Below are 24,289 nucleotides of genomic sequence, written 5' to 3'. Positions count from 1 at the left end.
TGATGCAAGACTGCGGTAAGCATGATCCTGTCCCAACTTTTTAGCAATGGGTTGCAAACATGTTCCCCTGTTACCTGGGAGCATTCTGACCTGCTTAGGTTTTCAGTTGCAAAAAAAAGACCTAATAGAGAAATTTTAACTTCTACGTAAGTCCAAAGACATTGTCGTTCATTATAATCATTTCTATGGTCACACAGTTTTGATTGAGTTTTTTAATTGCCAAAATAAAAAGCCAAGTGATAAAGAAAATAACAAAAATGAAAACAATGCTTCAATACCTACTTTTCCTGCTACAAGCTGTAATACAACACTAAATATCAGCCTAAAAATGACCATGTGAAATAAACGTATTACAAAATGTTTTTATTAAAAAAACATTAAAAAAAAAAAAAAAACAAAAACAAAAAAACACAATAGACAGATACATTGTGATGTATTTGTTTAGGTTAGATCATTATCATTATTATTATTAAATATTATTACCATTATCATTGCATGATTTAATTAAACTGATCAAGATATAAAATTATGAACACAATCAGAAGAATTAATTTCACATCCTGAATTTATTTTATTTCTGAAGTTCAAAAGTACAAACCCACCCTTTCACTTTCCCCCAATTAAAAAATGTCACTTAACATTTATTGTTGCCTGTCCAGCAGGACACTGAAATGTCAATGTTAAAAACAAAACACATTCTTTTCATGGAGAATATTAACAATAACAATAATAACAACAGTCATAATAATAATGACATCACCTTTATCAATAATAATAATCTAAAATACAGTACAATATTTAAGTATGCAACTGAAAGGCACAGACAAACAAAATTTAATGCAGCCATCTAAAGGCCCTAGTATAGTGGCTAAAGTTGTGGTGTACAGATTTTAAAAGGGGCAGGGATTAGTTTGCTGAATGGTCTAAGAAAGCTGCTGGAAATGAGGTGATTTTGGAAAGTCCCCTGATAAATGCATTTAAACATCACAGACTAGAATTTACAATGAGACAGACAAATGACAACCACAGCTAAGTAAGGACATAAAAAAGCCAAACAAACAGCGATGAGCTGGCGTCACTTCCTACTTTAGAAGGGGATCAAATGGATACAAAGGAGAAGAGAAAGAAGAAACTGTGTGGGAGCAAGCAATCCTTCCTAAAAACTGGCTACGGACACAAATTAGGGATGTCCCGAATATCATTTTTAGGGTTATATTAGCTTTTAGCAAGTGATAGCCTGAATACAGGTAGAGTGGACAATTACCTTAATCAAAAAACGCCACCACAGTGAATATACAATTCTCAAAATTAAACCCAAATACCTACCCAATTTTGGAATATATGAATATTTGGGTCCAGCCCTAACATACATTATCTTGTAAATATTTTGGGATTTGCCATTGCCCCTAAAACTATTAGGTCTATATTTGGCAAAATTATAACAGGTCTTAAAGACTCACAATACAGCCATAATATCAAAACGTAATCTAACTGAGATGACAATTTATAAGGCATTTTGGTAGACAGATGTCAAGGAAAAAAGTGCTATCTTAAGAAATGTAATTTTACGCATATTGCAACCTTACCCAGAGACGTTTGAGTGGAAACCAAACAGTGATTTAAGCCTTTAAGTGATATAATAGGGCAATAAACCACCCTGATATTAAACTCTACTCTAATTAATGGGTTATTCTTATGAGATATTCTTTCATAGTGTCTACATTAAAGAACCACATTTTAACTTCAAGCTACCTTAAAGGCTTTCATAAACACATTACAGTATTTAAATGGGAAGATTTCCAACAAATTGTTCCTTGCAAAAGAGGAATCTTTAACCAATAAATCTTTGTTTTTAGCACTTTTTCCTGGTTTAAATACATTCCTGATGTAGGAATTACAAGAACTTTGGGAACATACACAAAGATGGGCTTTTCAAATGCATATGTTTTTGTAAAAAAAAATTTAATTTTGCAATTTCTAAAGCCATTTTTCAACAAACAAATTATCATTTTTAATAACAGACAATTAATTGGCTTATCTATGTATTACCTCATTATATTTTTCTGAATTCAGAGCTCTGTCTTTGTTTCTATGTGGGAATTTGGGCCAATGTTTTATTTTATTATTTAAAAGCTTCAGAGCTCTGCGTATTTATTTTTTGTCCATAAAATGGTTACACTGTACTTCACTTCTTCATCCTCCCCTCCCTCATCTTTGGTCACCTTCTCTTCACCTCTCCTCCTCCTCCCCTCTAAACCTTGTCCAATAAGGAGCGCTGGCAGTAGAGTAGACGGCGTGGAGTGCCATACTTGCGGAAGAAGAGTAGAGCTCCGAGCGTACAAATCACACACACAAGCAGCAAGAGCGGGATCACCACTGCAGCAGCACCAACTCCACCAGCAGGAGCATTATCCACCTCAATGATGATCACCTCCGTGTCCTCCACTTTGTCCACTTCTTCATGCTTCTCTTCGTCATAGTCATTTGCATCCGTGCCGTCATTTCCATTACCGGTGCGGTCATTGCCTTCATTTCCATCATTTCTGTCACTACCACCACCACCACCACCACCTCGTCCTCCTCCTCCTCCTCCTCCTCCTCCTCCGGTCTTGGGGTCCTCATCTGGGCAGTTCACCCATTCCCTAAGGGCAGACTTAGGGTAACCAGGCTCCACTCGCAACAGCTGGTTGTTAAATTTCCAGTATTTATTGCTTTTGTAGAAGTAGGTGTAACCTGAAATTGCAAGTTAGACATAATATCTTTAGACTACTTTTGTATTTGTAGAGTACTGTAAACAAGCATTGTGACATCATACCTTCCTCACATTTACAGTAGGATGAAGGCAATATATAATATTTGGCTGCAGCACTTATTTTTTAAGGTTTTGTGATAATTCACCACCATATTTGACAGGTCAGAGTTTGTAACCAAGAATAATATTGTGCCAGTAAAAATACAGCCAAAATCACTTATCAGTACCATATTTATTCATTCATTCATTGTCTGTAACCCTTATCCAGTTCAGGGTCGTGGTGGGTCCAGAGCCTACCTGGAATCATTGGGCGCAAGGTGGGAATACACACTGGAGGGGGCGCCAGTCCTTCACAGGGCAACACACACTCACATTCTCAGTACCATATAAATATTTAAATTATATTAAAATTCCTGATGGTTAGTGATATCAATTCAATGTAAATTGCCGCCAACTTCCAAAAAGCTCACATATGTTACAACATAAAACAAAGTTAGGAACAGTCCCAGTGGCCTCAGTGCAGTTTTTGTAATGTGGTTTTTGTGTCAGGGGAAACATGCTGCAGTCTCAGAGCCACTGTGTGGTGCCCAATCTCACCTCCCCATCCTGATTTCACTCTCGTGAGACCCTCAAAATCATTGAAGATGAAAACAAGATGGCTAAGTGAGATTGGCAAAACACCGGAGCCCCTGAAAACTGAGGAGTAAGCTTTTGAGCTGTAACTGATGCTGATTCTTGTCTAAACGCGTGTGCCTGTAGGAGTGTGTCTGTTTATTCATTTTGTTACTTTTTAATGTCCAACTAGACATCAAATGCAAAAAAATAAAAAATAAATAATAACAATAATAATAATAATAAAAAACACATGCGTTCAAGCGTTACAAACACCCTGCTCGTTCAGCCTTAAGAGGTGCTGCCCTCTGCTCCACATAATACAATATGGCACTATAATTATATTTAAGTGCCTTTTTCCTTCACCTTAAATAAAGTCCTTCCTTCCTTAAAGAGAACTCTGTAACATTCTGCCACCAACACAAACATTAAGGTCCATCTTACATTTAAAAATGCTTTTTCCTTTATGCTCTAGAAGATTTTTAAAATAAACATGCTTCTTAAAAAGGAAACTCAAAATATATCCATTTAAAAAAAGAGGGATATACATTTATGATTGCTGATTACCTGATAAAATAAACCTAATAAATCATTTGCTCTCTTAAGCCACTTTACAGCCAAAAGTATAAGACAAACAGTATAATAGACTTTAAACAGTTTATTGTTAATTTAAACCCATTTTTGCTAAAACTTTATTTAAATTCGTACCTAGTGCTGATTTTATTCATGTTCAATATAAAGTTTAATGAAATGATTTCAGTTTGTGTGCCAGAACTTTTTGAACTTTTCAGCACATTTTACTAATACAGTGATAATACTCCATGCCGTGATTCTGGTCACTATAATTGTGATAGTAAATATTTATACCACTTCATGTCTAGCACCAAACGTGCAAAAGACTGGAATTACTGTAATGGCTAAATGAAAAATCCAGTTTAAATCATTTTCCACTAAACCAAAAGGCAAATGATCAACCTAGCCATGTTTAGTATTTTGTTTCTTTAGTGCTGGGACTGCAGACACAATATTGTTTATCACATGATTAAATAAAGTGGTTAAATCAAATTTACACAAATTTCCCATACATCAAATATTCAAATGTCTTAGACATAGTTCGGTGTCTGAAGTGTGCCCCTTTCTGTTTTGCACGACTGTCTATGAAAGTAAAAGGCTTGAATAATACTTTTAGCTAATTCATTATTTCCAGGTTTGAACGAATGGTTAGATCTGGATTAAAATAGAACCCAGCTTACACTTTTCACTGATTCATTTCAAGTGGTCAAAAAAGGGTCTTACTTTGATCTCGGCTTATGAAAGCTGCTTTAATGTTTTCAGGGACCCCTTGCCACTTGCTGATTGGTTTAGGATAGTCTTGGTCCACCGAACGTGAATCTTCATTATAGCGATAGTATCTGAGGAAAGCCAAGTAAAATTAGAATGTTTTGCCATAAAAAACAACATAATTGTCCTAACACAAAACATTTATAACCCACTTGTTTCCTCTGAAGAAGTAAGTGTTGCCTGTAGGAGTGTAATACAAGGCAGCATCTATTCTGTCCTTAGGGAGGCCACTGCCCATCTCCCTCAGTGTCTTTGGGTAGCCTGACTCCAGGGCTGACTCGGTGAAGACCCAATGCCGATCCCCTGAGAAGCAAAACAATTTAACAATTATTTAAATATAAAATGTTATTACACCAACATTCCTACATTGATTTAAATTTCTGATTAAATAAGATGCACACAAATTTATTCTGCATGCATAAATATGTTGTTGACTGCGGTATGATTCCATGCTCCAGCAAGTACATTATGCTTTATTTAAAAGTCCTTGGCCAAGACCCCTAAAGCTACATTTACCTACCTTTTTAATGTGTAAAATTGTAAGTTGCTCTGGATAAAAGACTTTGTCAAATGCTATACATTATTAATGCATTAAAAGCTACATACTTAGATTAAATACATATAAGTTGTACACTGCATTCCTAGATATGGATTAAAATGCTATTACCTTTAAAAAAGACAAATTTTCCATCCTCTCTCTCATAGGCAGCGTTAATTGATGAGGGTAGACCTCTCCAAAAATGTCCAATTGGCAAGGGGTAATTTTCCATGACTCTCTGATTACGAATGCGCCAGAACCACTTATCCTGCAAAAAAAGGTCAAAGAAGGTTAGGGTTGAACAACTGCACTTGCTGTATATAAACCGCAATATTCATTTTCAAACATTTGTGAAATGTAATCTGAAACAGAACACTCTTCAGCAGCCTTTTTATTTAAAAAGACAGATACAGGTAGAAGGAAGAAGAGAGAAAGATTAAAGTAGCTAGCGTTAAGATTAATAGATTTTACAGTGGAAAAGAATATTCACAAATTAACGTAACACACCGGTTGCTTGAATTCCAGCCCCGTTCAGTTCTTTTGTGTGCCACCAAGCATTCTGACAGTACTACATTTCATGAAAGCCATATCAAGGCCACAGAAGATCAGATAGCTGGAACTTTACACAGAGGAAGGCAGCCAGTCTTTTTGTCAACAAACACTAAGGCCAAGTTACCTCAGCTAACATATCCTTTCAGCTGAAAAACTGCCAGTGTGTGAAAAGGTAGTAAACTGGTACAAGCATGGTAAGTGGGGCTGATCGGATTATTTCATTTCAGTTATGTGAGTAGAATGTAAAAAATGAACTTGAATTTGGTGTTCATTCTCCCTGCCTTTTTCCTTTCTTCTGTGTGGTGGGTGGAGGGTACGGGAAGAACTGCTGCCACTGCTGAAAAAAGTTCTAGTGGAAACATTATAATTACAAAAATAAACATACTTAAATACCTTGAAAATAAACATTTCCCCTCTGAGGATGGCAATTGTGTCAAAGTGACCTTCACAGATGTCAGGTTTGAAGCTTGGTTTGCGTGGAGCATATGTGGGGGGTGGAGTGTGGAAAGGATTCCGGGGACTGACTGGTGGTCGAGGATTGTTACCAGGATTGGGCCCTGTAGGACACAGAAGCACAACAAACGCTTAATGCTTATATCAATATCAATTTTCACCTTTGCTAAGGATACCGTAAGTCTATGGTTCTGCTTTACCATAGAGCTGCTGAATTCCTCTGCGATCGTCCTCAGGAAGCTCAAAGTTCTCAGTGTCCATCCATTGATAGAATGGAGCCATGATGGCAGAGGGGTCATTTGAGTGCTCCATGCCCAGGGCATGACCCAGCTCATGCACAGCTACCAGGAAAATATCATTACCTGAGGATTTAAAAAACAAATAATTGAGGTTAGCATAAATTATATATGACAGTTTTTTTGTAAAACAGTTACATTTTGAAGAATGTAATTTCTCTGGGCTTGACAAAGATTATCAACGGATCTTTTCATTTTTGTGGAATGCCACTCCAGGATCATGTATAACAAGATTACAGCATTAATTTTGTTGCATAGTCCCGGAACAAAAAGTGCCACCCAGACGATCCCTCATTTAGGTAGCTCTGGCCTAAAAATAAATTAACCTGACTAGGGACGCCAAGGTTACCATGTTATATCCCCTCAACTGGCAGGAAAGATGGATGGGGATGAAGGAACATTGAGATCTCCCTGAAGCCAAGGCTGAGGGGCCCTTGAGCAAGGCATCTTACTCCAAAATTAACCCACATAACCCATACTTTTCTGATACAAACATCAGACCAGTTGTTTAGTCCATGTCTATTCCATGTTCATTTTTCACTGCAGGTGACCTTTTGAACAATGACTAGTGATTTCAATGAATCACTTGTGCTATAGACATCTAGATATTTTCATATACTGTATTATGTACACTATGTGTATGATAAATATATATATATACACACACACACATATATGTATATATATGTTGAATCCTAGCTGCTATGTAGAGGGGTTTGTACTGTGCTTTCTTTACTTAATAATTATTATTTATGTTGTAATTGTTAGTCCAGTTGGTTAGTATTTATAGTCCGGGACATAATGCAGAGTAAGAATTTCATTATACAGTGTAACGGCCTGTTTCTCTGTGTATATGACAATAAATTGTTGGCAAAATATCCGGTGCTTGAAAATGCTCCCCAGTCACAGAAGGCTGTCTGCTGCTCTGGGTGTTTATGTTCACTGCCCTTAATCACCAGTATGTGGTATGTGTCTTCACTGCCACAATGACAGTAATGAGAGTAAAGCACGAAATCCATGTTCATTGTGTTTTCCTAGCAAATATATGGGTGGAAATGTAGAAAAAATTCACACCCGAGGGAAGGTCAAATCCTCTTGAACCTCTTTAACACATGCACAGTACTCTACAAATTTTCCAGACATTACTTGGAAGATCTGTATGCGTGAACGTAAATGTCTGTAACAGTGGCACCAGACATTAGACAGACTTTATCCTGCACACCCCAGTACAAGATCCAAGTAATGTCAGAGTAAGTCAATATGTGAATAGAGCCGGTAATGTTTCGGAGAATTCAGTGAATAAATGTCATGCCTCCTGCAGGTGCCATCCTATTCCTAAAGCATTTCCTGTGGTGAGAATGCGTCTGCCCCAGAAAACCTCCGGCTGTATGCTGTGACTTCGGAAAAAGTCTGTATGTGATTCTCTGGATGTTTTTCAGAGTCCATATGTGAATTACAATTACAATTGTTTATTACAATTTGGTCCTTGTCAAAATCACTCGGGCCTGGGCTCACTGATATGTGAGAGCAATGAAATGGATCCTAACTGAACCAACCTGACAGAAAACTATCTTAAAGCTACATAGTTAGCTTGTAGCATGCAGGGGATTCAACTTGAAAACAACAATATAAACGTGGATAATGCAGAATTTCTGTGATTTGCTTTTGGATATATGCACATTACAAAAAATGTTTAAAAATACTGTAAATAAATATACATTGGACTAAATAATTCTTTTCAATGTAAGAAATACATAACTAATTTCTGTTATTCAGTATTAATGTGAAAGTGGCTTTAAAAGAGGTGCCTTCTCCTTTGCAGTTTTAAATGCTTGCAGCTGTTCAGCCCCGCAGACTTGCTCCGATGGCTTGAAGCGCTACAATGAATGTCAAGGAATGGTGTCTCACAGTGCACGAGACAGAAGTCTACACTTGGCTGGGCAAGAGATCATTCATTCCATACTACTCTCAGCTGTTGGTGATTAAGGGAGAAGGTGAAAAAAAACAGATGCTTCTACTTTTGCTGAGTTTACAAGCAGAAATGTCCATTTAGTTACTGCTGCCACGCTGCAAACACAAGATGGTGTGCTAGTATGTATACAGGGGGACAATACACATGAATTGGGATCTCATTAACATTGTGACGCCACAAATTGGATATCTGTCTAATTTTTACACTACATATTAAACTGACTTACATTCACTGAACATACTCTAAACAAAATAAACCTTCACAAATTATATTGTTTAATCATGGACAGAAAACAATAATTTGAATCATAAATCATGGCTTAACTTAGAATCAGAATATTCATTACAGGTGCTGAGCTGAAGATGTGAAGAGACCTTTCACCAAAGTTTGAAAAAAGGTTTACAATCAGAATGATCTAATACACAACTTACAATGAAAATAAAGAATCATAGCTATTTATATCCAAAAGCCTACACCCGACCAGATGAGGGGGAAAAAAGCATCCTGCTGAGACTTGCCATCTAATTTCTGTATGAAATGCATACCTAACAGTGGGAATTCCAAGTGAACCACAATATCACGGTCAGTGATCTGCTCTGTCTTTAAAATCTCTTACCCATTAGATCTCGGTTGCCAATCGTCCATGGTTCTGCAGCATCAAAGTGTGTGTCTCCCCCTATGCCATTGCCAGGGAAGTATGCGTGTGCCAAGAACCCTCCTTCACCATCGAACGGACTCGAATCGCCATGGAAACCTTCGGCAAAGAAGAGCATGATGTCCGCAAAGTCAGAGGCCTTGTCCTTTATGTAACTGTAAGGGATCTCTTTGAATTTCAAAGGCGTGACACCCTCCCAAACTTTGAAGGCTCTTCGGATGGCATCAAAAGTTTCATATTCCCCGACCTTAGGGGTGTAGTTCTGTATGCTGAATGGGACAAAAAGAAGAGAAGAATGGGTCAACTGGAGAGGCAATCAAGAAAAAGTAGGCCATAGGAAAAAGGACGATACTAAAATGGCAGGGGGGAGGGAGAGAGGGAAAAAAAAGATTCAGGGAGACGAGAAAGTGATTTACATTACAGACAACTCGCATAGAAATTCTAGCCAGAAATGAATGGATCATACTGTACGCCAAAAATGACTTTTCCATAAGTGAGCAAAGCGTTTTCCCTACACAATCCCAATTCAGGGTTTCAGTTCACCAAACCATGGTTTAACAGTAACAGTTCAAATGACTTAAAGGCATTTTAACTCTGCTTTTTCACATTGAAAAATGATTTGTCTCCTACCAGAATGTGATTTCCTTCTTCTCCCACTTCAGTCCCTGGATAGCGTAGCGTTTCTTCCTCAAGTTGCTCTTCAGCTCTGCTCCAAACTTATCAGGAACACCACAGCGAGGCCTCTTCATTGCTCTGGAAATAATATTAATTATTAGATCATCTTTAGAAATCACACACAGTGCTATGTTTATAGAAATTATGTAAAAAATATTCAGTGCAATTATTTTATTAGGCATGACACACTATGCACTGGGAATCATTATCTGTTGATCCTATCTACATTTTATAAAATACAGAAATTGCACACACCTGGATTAGCATAACAGAACTGTAATTTATGGTTGTAGCTGCAGTTACAAACCTAATTTTCAAAAAAGCTGTGGGGACACTAAAACTAGGTACTAGCTGATAACCTCAAAAAACACGGCCAAATAACAACTGCCAACGAGGAGAGATTTGGGAAAGGTTAAACCAACAAATTCACACACAGAATATCACACTGGAATAATGTTATTTGGTTTTATTCTAATTCTAAAGTTGGGATGGGCAAAAAAAAAAACTAGTAAAGTTGTGCAATGCCACAAAAAATGAACTAGATTGAATTGGCAACAGGTCAGAAAAATTATTGTGTTAATAAACAGCATCTCAGAAAGGCTAAGTCTAATTCTGCAAAATAATGAAACATTTTAAGAATCACATTTCTCAACATAAAATAGCAAAAAAAACTGGGAAAGATCTTCATGTATACATAATATCATTAATAGATTCAGGGAATCCAGAAAAATCTCACAAATGCAAATAAGAAACAATATACAAACAGGATCCAAAAGCCAGAGTCCAAAGCCAGCACATGTGTGAAGACATTGTTAATGCTGAACAATATATACAGCTTTTTACAGGGGTCATTTTCAACATCTCATAGAATCAGAAATAAAACAGGAACACGCTCTGTTTGTGTGTTTCTGGGGCTATCTTTGGCTATGCGTTGGTTACATTTCTATGCTGTTCACAAGCTCAGCAGGACGACTTGGAACGCTGCAACATTTACACACATATTATATCTAACAGAGACTACTGAATTTGTCTTATTTAACGTGAATTTGTGTCTTTGCCTAAAATATTGTAAAAGGAAAAGCTGGGAAGACATTTTGTGGCATTAATGTGTTTATAAATCTCTATATAGCTGCACACAGCCACCTTAAACTTTACAAGCTTTACTGTAAGCTGTTACATTGAATAAATAAGTGATTGTAAATCTTTAAATCGTGGCACAGTGGCGCAGCAGGTAGTGTCGCAGTCACACAGCTCCAGGGACCTGGAGGTTGTGGGTTCGATTCCCACTCCGGGTGACTGTCTGTGAGGAGTTGGTGTGTTTTCCCCGTGTCCACGTGGGTTTCCTCTGTGTGCTCCGGTTTCCTCCCACAGTCCAAAAACACACATTGGTAGGTGGATTGGTGACTCAAAAGTGTCCGTAGGTATGTGTGTGTGTCTGTGTTGCCCTGTGAAGGACTGCCGCCCCCTCCAGGGTGTATTCCCGCCTTGTGCCCAATGATTCCAGGTAGGCTCTGGACCCATCGCGACCCTGAACTGGACAAGCACTTACAGATAATGAATGAATGAATGAAAATCTTTAAATCAACAAAATATTCTTTGTTCTTTGTTGGTAGTATTTATTTTTAAATAAAGTGAACAGGATGAACACTGATACTGGGGCTTTCCTGTTTTTGAAATGCCAGAAACACCTCAGTGACAATGGCTTTATGGCTACCGGTGGGCCGGCAAAACTAGGCTTGCTTAGTTTTCTTTTTTCTTGTTTTTTTCTGGGAAGACCTGGTATATTTTAGCAAGACAAATACAATCCATATTCTATGAGTGCTAAACATGTTAAGACCCACTGAAAACTGCTGCATTATGTAATGAACAGCACCATAATGGAGACACAAAATATTGAGCAGCTGAAATCAAAGCTGAATCCTATATCAATAAAGAATGGGAAAACATTTAACTTTAAAATCTACAGCGGTCATTCTCCTCAGGCCTGAAATGTTTACAAAGTGTTAATAACACAGGGTAATGTCAGAGTGTAACACAGTGGTAAACATACCCCTGTCCCAACATTTTAGAAATGTGGTACTGGCATCAATTTAAAAATGGGCATAAATTAAAAAAAAGTATTTCTTAGTTATAACATTTGAAATACTGTCTTTGTATTATATTAAAATAAATATTGGGTTTAAATTATTTGCAGACCATTCTATCCTATTTTTATTTACATTTAGTTGTGTTTCAACTTTTCTGGATATGATGTTCATAGGTGAATAAAATGCAGATATTAGCACAGATGTCAAGCATCAAATAAAGGCTCTGTTCTTCCATACAATAAAAAAAGTCATCAGTTTGAAATATTTGCAAAACTAAAAATGTGAATGAGACTGATCATTCTGGATCATTAATTTAAAATTTCACACATGTGATTGCATTAAATCCAGCTAAATTGAAATACTTATCTCTATGTAAATATATATGCAGCTCATCAAAATTATATTCCTGTGATCCGCAATATTTTATTACGATAATGATATATTTCATCATTGGAGTTCTGGAGATGCATGTCCATTTTCATCCTCCTTAAAATCTATATTCTGCATACACTGCTGGAGAACAACAAAGTTCTTTTCAGACAGCTTATATCTCATTACATCCATGTAACAAAAAGCAATGTTAACCCTGTATTAGGACTGTATCTTTTGTTTTATTTTTCTATAAATAAAATTGTAAAGATATGTTAGTCTAGCAGCTAACTCACTGCAAGGTTTTGGGGTCCAGATTTCCAGTGATGGTCAGTCCATAGAATCTCTGCATGGCAGCGATAGCAGAAGAAATGGATTGAGGTGAACGGGCTGCTTGCATCCGAAGGTCACCTGGGGGCAGGTATCCATACTGCTGTAGCCAGGCCTAGAGAAATCAGACACAGGATATATACATGTGAAGTACAATGTACAGACATTTTCAAAGATAAGTGCCACAGGAGAAATAAAACAACAAAATAAAAAGAGAAAAATACTAAAATAATATATAATACATTTTTATACATAGAGCTAATTCATGATGGCATCTGGTCAATAAGACAGATGTATCCAGTGAGATTCCGTTTGAACCAATACAGAGTACAATCATATAAATATAATGGTGTGTATTACATGGGTCTCCCTTAATAAATCTCAGAGCAGTGAGCCTTTAAAATACCAACTTGAGCATTGCTCTAAAATACACCCTCATTAACCACCATCACTATCTTTCATGTTGTACATAATAAATAAGTAAATTAAATAAAATAAATCAAATTTATTTCTGCAAAAGAAGCCAAGCATTTGTATGAATTGTCTGAGTGGCTTTACTCATTTATTAGTAAGCTTCTGCTGTAGCCAGATGCTATGATATTTCTATTTAGTATAAATCATAATCTGTTAAAGATACATAAAACCACACACTGCAATTATACACAAGAAAGTAACACATATATTTTATATGATTCAATACATTTAAATATGACAGGGTGTTCTTCAAGTCCAACTCTTTATTCCAGAAAGTGGAATATTATTATACAAATTTATATCCATATTCCAGACACATTTTTTTCCATTCCTATATTACAGCTGTAAGAAACGTGTTAAAAAAAAGATAACTTAATATTTTTGAGTCCCTTAACGCTGTGCACATTCTCAGATATGTTCTGCTTTCAAAACACTGTGACATTTTCCAGTCATTAGAGAGAATACTCTCCAAATAACTTTTTCCATGTTTTTTCTTTATTTTTTTTATAAAAATAAATATGAACACAATACATAACAGATATCTAAATGTTGTGCTGACCCCTGAGGGCAAAGTTGGAGGTCCACTGCTGTTTTGCACAGTGTTTTCTGAGCAGAAGACTGGTCATTTTACATTGTTTTAGCACTTTTCCATTCACAGTCTAATTTACTGATTTTTCCTTAATTTCTTTTGATATTCTTTGTAAATTCAATTTGTAAATCATTTTAATCCAGTGTCACCATTTCCAGCTTAATCGTTTTATATCAGGCCTCTTCATTATTGTATTTGTCATAGTTGCTGGTAATATTTGTTTTATTATTTTTTCCAGAATAAAAGTCTAGTTGTGTTCCCTGAAGGCAATACCCTTCTCTGTTACAGCTTTGAGTCATTAGTTTCTTTAGATGTCTGGTTCCAATCACCACTACTGGGAACCATTCTGACTGTGTTTCTCAAGAACAGCATTTCACGTCAAACAATTGGGATTGTCTTTGAGTACATCATAATTTAATTATAGAGAATCTTTGAACAATCATTGCAATTCCTCTTTGTGTTAATGCCATTGGGTTAAACACAGCTCTGTGTAGCATTGCTAGGCCGTGCAGATTTACAAGCTAAGCACTTATGGGTACTGAGAAGCTAAACCTCAATTTCTTGTGCAATGGAACAATCCTATAAAGACAGGGAAGGGCAATCTCGCATACAATCCTCTCCTACTTGCATCTCAAAATGATGTTTTCCTTAAGAGCCTCATGGCCTAATTACAAACTAAAAAGTTTCATTATATATCTCAAGTAAATTTTTTTCATTACTGTTCCATAGAGAGTTGTAAACTGCTGCAAACCTGGGTGTGCATGTGTTTTAGTTAATAACCAAAGGGGTGAGAGAAAGACAAACCAAAGGGAAAAAATGACTCACATATTCCATTTTCACTGAGCCAATGGAAGAAAACAAGATTTGAGCGAGAGGTGATCGTATCCAAGGCTGTCTTGCAAAAAAAAAAGTTTGTACAGCTACTCAAGTTACCATAATAAACCCCAATAGCCAACTAACCCTGTCATTGCCGTAGACCTAGACATCATCCTCCAAAACAATGCAACAAACAGCAAAGAAAAACTAACAGCTGCAGCTGGAGCAGCCGCACATAAGCCTAAGGTCACCAAGTTCAGACCCAAGTGTGGGCTGGAAGAGTCTAGAGCCACACCAGTACTGGGCTGTGGAGGAGTGGAACTGAATTCTCTGGATTTTTATAGCTCCATCCATTTAGGAGTTAAGAATTAATTGTTTTTGTAACAAAATCACAGTTCCAAAATCACAAACTACAAGAGTTGCAGGTTTTAATTCAAAAGCAAATTTAGACAAATCTAAGACGACCAAATACTGCTGTGTACATATCAACATCCACAACTAAATGGCAGTCTAGGGCTCTGGATTCAGTGCTCAATTAAAGCTAGATCTTTCTGGTTATAAAAAATAGGACTGGACCTTTCGCAACTGCTACATTGGACAGAAAAATCACAATTAGATATCTTCCCCAATGAGTTCAGCCCTACATCCACTACCTTTGGGATGAGTTTGAGTAGCATTTGTGATAGAGAAATAAACACTCAACGTCCAAACCAATTATCAAAGAAATACCAAATGTAAAAGAAAAGCCATGTTTTAAGCTTTCTCAGCAAAGAAATTTTTCTTCTTTCTTTTTTTTTAAATCAATTATCTTTTTTTCCCATGTAGTGTTAAAAAATGGCTATCATTTTACAGAATTTTAAATAAATAAAATAAAATTAATTATTAATACCGCCGGCACGGTGGTACTACAGGTAGTGTCGCTGTCACAAAACTTTAGGCTCCTGGAGTTGTGGGTTTGACCCCGCTCCGGGTGACTGTCTGTGAGGAGTGTGGTGTGTTCTCCCTGTGTCTGTGTGGGTTTCCTCCAGGTGACTGTCTTTGTGGAGTGTGGTGTGTTCTCCCTGCGTCTGTGTGAGTTTCCTCCAGTTGCTCCAGTTTCCTCCCATGATCCAAAAACATACATTGGTAGGTGAATTTGCTACTCAAAAATGTTCACAGGTGTGAGTGAATGTGTGAGTGTATCGCCCTGTGAAGCCCTGGCGTCCCCTCCAGTGTGTGTTCCCGCCTTGCGCCCAGTGATTCCAGGTAGGCTCCAGACCAACCGACACCCTGAACTGGATAAGCGCTTACAGACAATGAATGAATTAATGAGTATTACTGCATATTGTGTATAAAACAGTGTATCTGTGATTTCTGATTTAAACCAAACACACACACAAACTCACATCTACACTTTTTTAATAGCCAATCCACCTACCAAAGTTTTTGGACAGTGGGAGGAAACTGGAGCATCCAGAGGAAACCCACACGAACATGGGGAGAACACAAACCAAAATCAGTGTGTTCATAATGTATTTTTATATTAGTGACTGACACTACATAAAAACAACAAAGGGCAATTACAGTACAATTAAAAATATAACACTCTGTATAAAAAATATAAATTTACTACTGAAACCATAAAACTATATGTGTAATAGATCATTTATGATCAATTTTCAAATAGGCCTTAAGTATCTAGAAACGTTTCTAAAACGAGCTTCAGTTATTTACATTTTAATGCTTATATCTTAGATTCTGGAAAAATTAATAAAGAAATAAAATCTGAGCATCATAAAAATGCAGAAGACTTTAATGATGCTTTATTTTCCATGAATATTTGCGGTTGAGCTCTCAGAAGAAGATGGCTGAGGATCTAATATAATCATATTCCTAGGCAATGAGTATTTTTCCAGCTCTTGTTTTTGCAGCTATAAGTCAAGCTGTACTAGCACCTGGTGCACTTTACTTTTGGATGAGTAGCATATAAAAAACACTCTAATTTTCTTATTCAGGTTTAATTGTATTACTGCATTTGTATCCTTGTAAGATTTAACTTTCAGCACTTTATGTTGATATAAAATGTCTCATTTGGCAATGACTAAGAATTTGTTGCAGATGGAATATATGAATTTAAATACAATGAAAACACATTTACATATACATTTTCTTTGCTGTATATATATATATATATATATATATATATATATATTTTTTTTTTTTTTTTCTCTCTCTCTCTCTCCACAGATCTTCAATAACACAGGAACTTGGTAGATGCTCATTTCATGAAGGAGAATATCAATAACAAGACCACAAATATGAAAGAGTGCCATTTACCAATAAGCCATGTTGAAGATTTTTCTAAAAAATAAATAAATAAATAAAACATTTAATATTAATAATAATAATAACTTCTAGATTTTTCAGGTCAAATAAATGAGCCTTAGGTGAAGTGTATGCCACAACTACCTATGCTAATGTAAATATTTAGTTTTGACGTCTAATATCAGGTAAAAATTCCCAGATTACAAATACCACTCCAGCTGCTTCACAGCCCAGTGTTGCGAGGCCATGTTTGACACTGAGCATTGTAAACTTAGGCTGATGTGCAGCTGCTCCAAAGCATCACATTTACTTTCATGCTTTTCTAAGTAGTTTATACATGCAATGTGCACATGACTGAATGTCAACATCCAAAAAGGTGTCCCTTAAAAGAGGTTAATAGGAGTTACTCAGACATTGTATTCTTGAACATTTCATGTAATAGCTTTCTTTGAGGTAGGCTTAGAGGCATTACATGATTTAGTCTGCTTCCTATTATTACTACTATCAACAACTTGGGCTTGATAAGTTTTCATTAAACCAAATAAATGACTAACTCACTAAGAATGCAACCCACTAGCATCAACAACAATCTCCAAAGAGAAACAGGAGGATATTATCTAGCCAAACAGCAAAAGCATTGCCTTGAAAACCACTGGATCAAAGCTGAATTCTGAATTATTTAAATTCATAGCCATTAATTACTATTAAACCCAGTGTGCAGGACAATAAAGTCAAAAGGACAAAAACTGTTGTGCTATAAAGCTTTCTTCATGTCTTCCATGTCTGAAGTCATTCCAAGTGATCTGATGTGAAATTCCATTCTAGAGAATCTTGCAGAGTCAGAAATGTTTCCTGGGGTAGTGATAATAGCCAGACAACTGAGAAGTTCATTGCCTACATTAGGGTTGGGTGGTATAACGATAATACTGTCTACCATGGTATTTAAAAATGTGGACAGTAAAAGTTGGCTAAAATGTTCATGTGCATTTTAAGAGAGCCACAGGGAGGGGGAGCGGTGGGAGCTCAGTTACTGCTGATGTACAGTCTGAAAATGGGTGTATATAGATATAAGATATAAGACTCAGCGCAGCCTGACAGAACACCCCCTCCCCACGGTAAAACCGTATACCGAGATATTATTTTGAGACGGTATTACGGTATGAAAAATGTGGATACCGCCCACCCCTAGTCTACATTGCATGAATTTATTACATGAAGTGTCTACAACAAATGATCTGTTGGCTTATGGGTTTTGAGATATAAGTTTGACCTAAAACATTTATTTTTAAATCTGTTCCAGGCTGAGAAGTGCATGTAGGACATTGTAAGGAAAAACTTTTCATTCTGAACCAATATCAGAACCAAGATTCCTGTTTTGTTACAGTGTATATATTTGATCAGGTAAGTTTTGATTTCACAATTTAGCGAGCAGACTAAAGTACTTTCCTACATCCTGTTGTCAGTACGTACATCGGCTGCATCTCCCCAGACTTAACACCGATTGATTTGTAAAAGGGAATAAAGAGATTCATTTCTATATTCTACTACTTATTTGTGGCCATGAGATACATTAAATAAGACACAAACACCAAAACTTTTACATTCAACACTACTGAGTGCCCCTCTAATAATGAATAGTATTTTTTATACCATACAAAATGTGCTAGTGTGTGGTTTGGTATTAAGCAGAAGTTACGCAGCGGAAATCACAGTTAAGTTTTTATTTGTGTTTATTACAGTAACATTCAACATAAAAACTAAGACAGTGAGACTGGAGAGAGGTGTTATATTTTACTCTCCCTCATATAAACAACTCTGAATGTTAAAAACCTTTATAAACAAAAAAAAGATTATATCAAATGATATTTACTGATAATGCAGTTTTCACAAAAGCAGCATTGTATGGTTATTGCAATGAATTTACAGTTAAAAGTTTTGGGGGGTTTTTTCTACTATTTTTGAAGTGAAGGCAGTGAGTAAATCACCTGGTCCAAAAGCCTGAACCATCCAAAAATTTGTTTTCATGCTGCAGAAGAATCGAAACATGATTCAATTTCATTCTGTCCACCTCTTTTGGTCAGAACAAACTTTAGCCCTTTGGTTTGGACTGTGGTCTGAGGCACATTTCACACAAACTATTTTGATTTGGATAAACTGAGAGGTCTGAAAGTGCAAACCAAACAAGGCATGTATGAAAGTACCCTTAGCTTTACCACATTTTTTCACTAAACTCTGATGATATCAATGAACTAAGCATCTAAACCCTGCCTTGGCACACATGACCCATCATCTTGGATCTTCTTGCAGGATGTTCTGATTCACTATCCACAGTTTTAAACTTTGAAATACTTGCCTAAACAGATCAGTGGATTAGCAAGCCAAGAGCAAGGTATTTAGATTTTGAGAGAGGTACATAACACAGTTTTAAGGAACTAAAATAAGGCCATTCTGGTAGCAAGATTATAAATTTTTCATGGTGCTCAGTGACTGAGGAGGTGTTTTCTGTCTTGGCTGATTGTAAATAAATATTTCTACTTTATTTAAATGATGAAATCAGTGGGAAGCCCATAATGATGGTGTTAATACATGATGGCCTTAAGTGATCTTTAATGCCGTCATTCATCTGTTCGTTAAATTACATCATAGTTCAAATATATAATGGCTTCTATTCTTCTCCTCTTCCTTTTCCTGAGTCAATAGCCTCAATTTATCCTCCTCTCCTTCATGGAGGCCCTTTTCTTTGCAGTCTACTCCCTCCATCCTCTCACATTTCCTTCTCTGCTAATAGGTCTGCTATGGTCTATTCATCTGCTGTCAGAGTAAAGATGTTCAAACCTATGAGGAAAAACCCTGACCTCCTCCCCCCATCCTGTACCACAGGATGTGACTGACCAGCTGTAAACTTCCCAGACTTAAATGCATCTTAAAAATGGACTGTGACTAAACAGACCAAACAGAAGCCCAGTGACCAGTCATAAGGTGATAATGAATGTTTTATAATAAATAACGGTTCTCTTGCTTTGCTTTTATTTATGTATTGCTGTTTATTACTGTTTGGTTAAAAATATTAATCTTGTGAGAGGTAAAAGACTGCATTTATTTAAAATAAATCATCAACTTATTTCTTCTACACATGCATTACTTCGAAAATTAGATGCTACAATGAGAAAAGGAGATGAAAATATGCAAATATAATCACAGAACAGAAGCTGGTGTATTTAAAACAATAAAATGGCCACCACCACAGTGTCAAGATGTCACTGAATGAATTTGGAAATGGTTATTAACTTTGGGGATATATAAACATGTCCCTGACATTTTCTTTGAGCCTATGGATAAGAATAGATACTGTAAAAAACTGTGAAACCCATAGATACTAAATAAAATTAACATTTAATTGTTGAGGCTTCTGGGGTTTTGGGGTTTTTTGTTTGTTTGTTTTTCCCCCAATAGTGAAAATTCAACACGTTTGGTTCTGCATTTCATGATTTCTTAATGGACTTTTGAGATTTCTATTAGGCTCTGATCGAATTTGTATCTATACCATTATTACATTAAATACAGTTATAAAAAGGCATGATGAATGGACCAATACAAATGCTCCAAAATTACTTTGAATGAAATCTGTTCACTTTGACAAGTATTTTTCCCTCTCCTATAAAGTTTTTATCTTTGAGATATATGTTTGTCTTTGGACAGCAACAATATACATATTACTCAGGTTCAAAGACAACCATGGAAAGAGGTTTTGGAAAACTTTGGAAAGAGGACGTCCCTCAGATACAGTGATAAGCAGCTCACAAACAACTTCTAGCTGAAACCTACACTCAGCTAAAATCTCTTTCCCTTGTTTGCAACCATAACCATAACTGAGAACAGATGTCAGTATCCTCAGCTCTGGCATGAAGGGAAGTGAGGGGGCTCTTTTGACTCCCCTCTTCTTTCTCCTATCCGCAGAAAATCTTCTTTCACAGGCCATAACAGTTTAGCAGTACTTGCAAGCTCAGCATCGGCCCGTCCCATTGCTCTCACATGACTTCAACTTTTTTAAAACAAAGGAATGACTCTATGGTCACAGGATCAGAAACTGGAACATCTGTCTCATATTTCAAAGAGAATAACTGTGTCAACATATCTTCAAATAACTTTTCCTATATACACTACTTTTTTTGCTATATTAACATAGATGACACATGCTTCTATCTCCAAAGGAAGGAACTGCTACTAAGATGAGACTCACTGCATAAGAGCTTGAGATAATGCCCAATGCCAAGCATCAGCTGCAGGGGAATGAAGCTCATTCTGTACTGGAATTTCAAATAACATAATAGTTTCATTTGGAGTAAATATTAAGGAAGAGTTGGAGAGGGGTCTGTAATACAGAACTATGTAGTTGAATGTGATCAAATACTCCCTACAATGTTACAACGGCTAATGTGAACACTTTCTAGGTAAGTCGAGGGTGAAGCAAAGTGGTACAAACTTTAGAAAGAGGGCCAACAAAGTTGGTACATATAGGGTATGAAAGGTCTATGTGTTTCAAAGTCAGTATTTCTGCATTTTCACATTGTATCAGAGATTGTACCATACCCTATTTGTTTTTCAATTCCAATATATAAGTGTTGTGTCTCATGATTGCTTACTGATTATATATTTCTTTAAAACAAATTCTAAGCTTTAAAATTATATCTATTTCTAACTTGTTTAAATATCTGATTTTAAAGCATCAGATAACTTCTAAATTCTGAATTCTGGAATATTCAATTGCAAATACTTACCTTGTTGACATTTGAACAATATGCATCGATATATGTATCTTTACTTTGATCCAAATTAACTAATACACCTAGGAATATATTTTTTATCTGTAATGATAGTAATTATAAAATAAAAGTAGGGTCTATATTTTCTCTGCAATGAAAATAATATTTAAATATACTCAAAGCTATTGTAAAATAATGCCCCTCTAGTGGAAATCAGGACTTTTTCAGGTGTAAAATTGAAAAATCAGCACCATTGGTGAGCATTCCGTTTGAAACTGCAGTGTCTCAAGGGCAGTCTAAAAAACAAAGTGGATTTAGACAGCCCAGGATTCTTATGTTATAAATCTAAGAAACCAATCCTGTCATCTTGCAGGGCAGGGTTTTCAAGCTTGAGGCTAATGATGGAAAATTAAGTAGAGACAGAAGTGGGGACTAGTTGTTTGAATTTATTAGTTTGCTATTAAATAACATTATAGACCTGCAAGTACTGGATGAATGTGAAGGTGAAGAGTCATATCTAAGCCACATTAAGCATTAAGGACTGTTTTTTATATATATATATATATTACCCATTAGACCACGATTACCTGGGATGACCAGAGGGTATTTTAATATATAAAAAAACTTGTTTTAAGCATTCTCTGTAACAATTTTCTCTGAGATAGCTAGATAGATTTTAGACGCTTCAGACGTCTGGTTTCTATACTCACCACTACAGTGAACTGTTCTGTAGTTTTGACTTGGCAAATATCTCGAAAATGGAACATTTCTTACCAACGACGCTGGATGTTTCTGTTTATACCTTAAACATGTAATTATTCCTAAAGTGTATAAATCCAATGAATTATCCTTTAATGTAACATTTAAAGTGCTGCATTATTGATTTTAATGTCATTTGCTATCTCACATCTCTCTGATAGTGCAGTAAAAGTAAAAATCTACTTACCTCAGGTTTTAAGTCTTGTTTTTGTGCCTCGCCTTGAACACACAGCCAAAACGAGAAGAGCAAAAGCTGGGCGAGTGCATCCGACCAAACCGCCATTTCTGGAGGACAGTCTTCTCCCTGAAAGCCGTTAACTCCCCAAAAACGTTTCTGAGTACTTTTCGAGCTGCAGAAATACCACCACAACGTAAAACTGTGTATATCTAACAGCTTTTCCCTTATAGTTATTTCTCAGGAATTCTTGTAATCCTATTCTATCAAATAACAGATGTTAACAAAAATAATATTGCACGATTTATCGCTGCATTGCATTAACTCATCAACTAACAGCAACAAGTACATTTTTTCAATCACTTCGGGGGAAACTGAACGCGTCGAGTGGCCATATTGTCTTCTCTGTACCCTGGCGATCTTTAGTACTCTAAATATCGCTTCTCTCTCACTCTGGTGTCATATTGGGTTTTTTTTTTTTCTTCCCTCGCTTGCTCTTTTCTCTGAGCTGTTGACGTGGTCGCTAGAAAGGTGCGAGCTGGCAGGCTTTCTATTCAACAAGCAGTCCCCCAATACCCACCCATTGGAAACAAGCACTCCCCCGTTTCCCCTGCCAACTCCCACCCCCACAGTACAGTTTGATAGAACCAGGGCGTTCTTGTTTTTTAGGGGTGTTTCTAATAGTTCGAAACAAGAACGCCCAGTACTGTGAAGAGCCTAAAACAACAACTATTTAACCTCAAATCAGTAGGCCTTGCAAGTTCGTCTGGCAAGACTGCCAAGTGTAGAAGGGCATTGCGTGTTTCTACAGGCAAGTAGGTGCATGCATGTCTACAAACAATAGACATGTCTGGGCTTAATTTTTGGCATTCTGAATCTAGTGTTGGTGGATGCCAGGACAAGCTACCTACTGGAATTTGTAATGCTGTTGGTTTTCTAGGGTTTAGGGTACAGCAATCTGGGGCAGGATTAGGGAAGGCTTCTTCCTGCTCCAGAATAACTGTACCCCAGTGCAGAGTTCCACAACCAGTTTTCAGAACTGCTGTTCTCACAGCAAAACAAACTCCCGTCTAACATTTGTGTTCATTCAGAAACTCCACGTCATTTAATGTGGAACAGTTTTGTTGAGCAAGAATCTGGCTGCAGCTTGTTCATGGCTGACGTTTACCCTCTCTGTGGGTTTTACTCATTGTTTGAATTACCACTCATCTCTAACCTGTTTTGTTTTGTAGCACTTTCAGTCAGTGTCTACATTCATGCAGTTAGAGCTCTCCCTAATTTTGAGAGTTTCACCTTAAGTAACAAATAAGTCAATATTACTCACCTATGGAGCAGGAATAGAGAAACATCCACATCATTATCAAGCTTTTCAACATTCAGAAGTCTCTCTACTGTCCGAACACTTTCAAATGCCATGTCTCAGCTACACACAGAGAGAAAGCTTGAGCCATTTCAGACTGAGACACTTAGTTTTTCTCCCATTTACAGTACCAGGGCTGTGAAATTTTTCCAGTTTGGAAACAGATCAGAGAGCTAGCAAATAGTAAGTAAACATTCTCTGTATTTTTTTTATAAAGTGTATTGGATTCAAATCATGAACTTTGCCTTTAAGACATGGTTTGATGGATTTGGTATACAGGAACACCATTGATGTGCAGAGAACTGACCTCAAAGCCACTGAATACATTTGGGGTGAATGGGAAGAAAGAATTTGTGCCAGGTTCTCACAAATGTACTTTCTGACACACGTCAAACGTTTCTGTGAAGTTTCCCAAGA

The 24,289-nt window shown here is 36.6% G+C and overlaps 1 protein-coding gene across 1 annotated transcript; it reads right to left on the bottom strand.

Annotated features, from left to right (window-relative positions):
- Window positions 1-214: 214 nt before the first annotated feature.
- mmp14b (matrix metallopeptidase 14b (membrane-inserted)) lies at window positions 215-23,046 on the bottom strand. The gene is made up of 10 exons (XM_066680925.1): window positions 22,525-23,046; window positions 12,599-12,747; window positions 9,802-9,924; window positions 9,133-9,440; window positions 6,449-6,610; window positions 6,189-6,352; window positions 5,373-5,511; window positions 4,858-5,008; window positions 4,661-4,776; window positions 215-2,733 (listed from the first exon to the last, which is right to left on the bottom strand). Exons 1-10 carry the CDS (start codon window positions 22,618-22,620, stop codon window positions 2,252-2,254), a joined length of 1,890 nt encoding a protein of 629 aa, XP_066537022.1. The 5' UTR covers window positions 22,621-23,046; the 3' UTR covers window positions 215-2,251.
- Between the last annotated feature and the right edge of the window lie 1,243 nt (window positions 23,047-24,289).

This window comes from Hoplias malabaricus, chromosome 9 (genome assembly GCF_029633855.1).
Source record: "Hoplias malabaricus isolate fHopMal1 chromosome 9, fHopMal1.hap1, whole genome shotgun sequence".
Taxonomy (NCBI): Eukaryota; Metazoa; Chordata; class Actinopteri; order Characiformes; family Erythrinidae; genus Hoplias; species Hoplias malabaricus.
This window is presented reverse-complemented; position numbering and strand designations above follow the sequence as displayed.